The 2,860-nt window shown below is 31.7% G+C and overlaps 1 protein-coding gene across 1 annotated transcript in view; it reads right to left on the reverse strand.

Moving 5' to 3' along the window:
• Positions 1 to 2,033, reverse strand: part of LOAG_18349 (hypothetical protein) — a gene marked incomplete at its 5' end in the record, with an annotated part of 9,440 nt that extends 7,407 nt beyond the window's left edge. The window contains 3 exons of the mRNA XM_020451010.1: positions 792 to 891; positions 1,164 to 1,262; positions 1,931 to 2,033. Coding sequence (XP_020305248.1) covers positions 792 to 891; positions 1,164 to 1,262; positions 1,931 to 2,033 — 302 coding nt within the window. The remainder of the gene's footprint in view (positions 1 to 791; positions 892 to 1,163; positions 1,263 to 1,930) is intronic.
• Between the last annotated feature and the right edge of the window lie 827 nt (positions 2,034 to 2,860).

The following is a 2,860-nucleotide window of genomic DNA, read 5'->3' on the forward strand; positions in this document are numbered from 1 at the left end:
TTATTAGTTATTCAAGTACCATCTGAAAACAACATGAGTGCTTACGGATTGCTGACAGTTGGTTTTGCAACATTTTCTGGAAAGCGCCCATCAACATCTACTTCAAGCAACCACGTGGCATATAACCAACATGCGAAAAGCTGTTCCGGTTTCTCAAATTCAACTTTTGATTCTGTATGAACTTCTGTCAACACCGGCAACACGTCTTCACTCGAACTCTTCAAATCGAAATTTTATGAAAATCACTCCTCCTCAAAAATTGGGGAAGAAATTGAAACGAAATAATTTTCTAATAATAGTACATCAAAAGTCATAAGTCATGCAAAATAATGATAAACGTACTATGATTTTTGCCGGATAACAAAATGCCACAAGTCGATTCATAAGGGCTTTCATAGATAAGATATTACAGCTGGAAAGGAAAGCTTGTATTCAAAAAAAGTGAGCCAACTGATTCGTTTGAAATGATAATTCCACAAATATAATACATTTAAATTACGTAAGAAATAAGTCGTACATATCTGAATCTAGAACATCCATCCCACTCCTTCGCCCTGTCAATCTATCATCATTACAACTCTTTTCTTCTCAAGAAAGAAGCAAAGCAATAGCCAATTTTATTATTCGGAATAATTGCACAAATCAACGATATATATTTCTGAATTTATGAATCAATTCGAATTCCTACCCTTGGACCAGTAAATCCCGCGGGATGCATATTCTCTCTCTAAAAGTTACAAGTGCTTAACAAAGTTTCGAAAGATGAAACCGTAATTTCATAAGAAACGTACCATTGTTTCATAAGGTCCAGATTCCAATTGATTGATGCGAAGCATGATAAAGCACAAATCCATAACTGAGCTGATTTATATCTATTATATGCTAAATCTTCTGAAACGGTAAACATGTTACAGAAAAAGGAAAAAAAACGATTAAAATGGTTAGTCTCAATCTATATCAGAATGTTTTCCCCTCGTTGCTTAACATCATCGTGAAATTCTGACTATCTCAACAATCTACCTCAAGTTTTAAGCCGAACCGACTTTACATCCACAAAATATCTGAAGTGATTTTAGAGATCTCTTATCATGCACTAATTTATTAATCCGAATAATCTTCTCTTGTAACAGTATTTTTGAAAAAATGAAATCCAAAACAAAGACCTTCGTCATACTCTTTTCGTATCAACATATCACATTCCTTATCAATCAATACGGCTTGATCTGTGAACTGATTTGCCAATGCAGATAGCTGCTTGGGATCTCAAAAAAACTTTTATCATATTTTTAATAAAGGAGTTTTTTTCCATATCTTCCTTTGACTGAAATGATTATCAAAAATATCGAGTTTCATGCATATCATTTACCAATTTCGATCTGGGGAAATCAGGTCAAAGTACGGAAATGGCATCCACAAATCCAACTCAAACAAGTGTGAAAGATGCTAAAATGTGTTTTAAAAAAACTATATGATTCAGAAGAACTGATAATCAAATCAATAAATGAATAAAGAGAAGTCTGAGTGATTAAAGAGAATCTTAGTGGAAACAATTTATACATGGGGGTGGAATACAAATGTCTTCATTGTATAGTTTCAACACAGAAAAATACAGTCTACGTAGAACAGATAATTGTCTTTTAAATAGATAAATGCTTTTTGTGCAAAATTCAGAATAGTAGATATTTCGTACGAATAATTATTTTCCAGTGAAGTGCAAACAAAAATTTTCTTTCACTGCAGAATATCATGTATGATCAATGATTGAAGAAAATGCTAACAGACCTTAACTAGTGCTTGGTTCAATAAATAGAAAAAAACCCGCCTTATACCAAGTTTATACTTATTCCTACCTGACTTTTTCATTGAAAGGAGAAATTTTGCACGGAAAGACGTACAAATAAGTGCCTTCTCAAATTAATCAAACTCTTACCTGATCTTTCGGATTCCAAAAATTTTCCGAATTTCTTTCGATCAACAAAATAATCGAGCCAATTTAATGGTGGCTCTTCACGGAGAAAATTCAAATTATTCATTAGTCTGAAAAACTGAAAGTGTCACGTTAATAAACTGAAAAATTACTTCAAACGTCAAATTATACGTGGAAAATAGATATGTTTTAGAAAGAATACACAGAAAAAAATCCTTTCCTTTTATAATTTATGCAGTTAAGCTAATGTCAAAATCCTTTTCTCAATATTACTTTTCCAAAATGAATTTGAAAATTTTATCCCACATATATAATCAGTAGATCACTAATATATATATATACTAAACAACTGAATAAGGACCATTCCATTAGTCTAACCTGAAAGCCTCAATTATCAGATATGGCCCATTATTCTATTCTTAAAGCCTCAGTGACCATCAGCCAAAGCCCTCTTGAAATCCCCTGTTATCATTTTGCAACCACCATCGAGCAGACCAAACAGATCGATGCAGAACGCTGTTTTACATTTTATGGTCACAAATTTATAGCGGGGCCACATTATTTCCGTGTTTAATTCGGATTTGTTTTTCTTCCCGGTTTAAATTTCGGATTCTGATCTAGTTGCCGGTTCGGTCATTTATGTGTTGTACATTATCCGCGTTTTTTTATCGTTCATCGCTTCAGTCGAAGTTATTAATTTTTGGCTCCCACAATTATTAAAATAATTAATATCAGTGATGTATAGTGAAGGGATATGATAAACAAAATATCCTTTGATTATACAAGTTTGGAATTTATTATTTGCTTGAAAGCTTTGGACATTTGTATGTAATTGCGCTTCAGTGATGATATATATATATATATATATATATATATATATATATATATATATATATATATATATATATATATATATATATATATATATATATA

The sequence above is a fragment of the Loa loa genome, assembly GCF_000183805.2.
Source record: "Loa loa unplaced genomic scaffold supercont3.269, whole genome shotgun sequence".
Lineage (NCBI taxonomy): Eukaryota > Metazoa > Nematoda > Chromadorea > Rhabditida > Onchocercidae > Loa > Loa loa.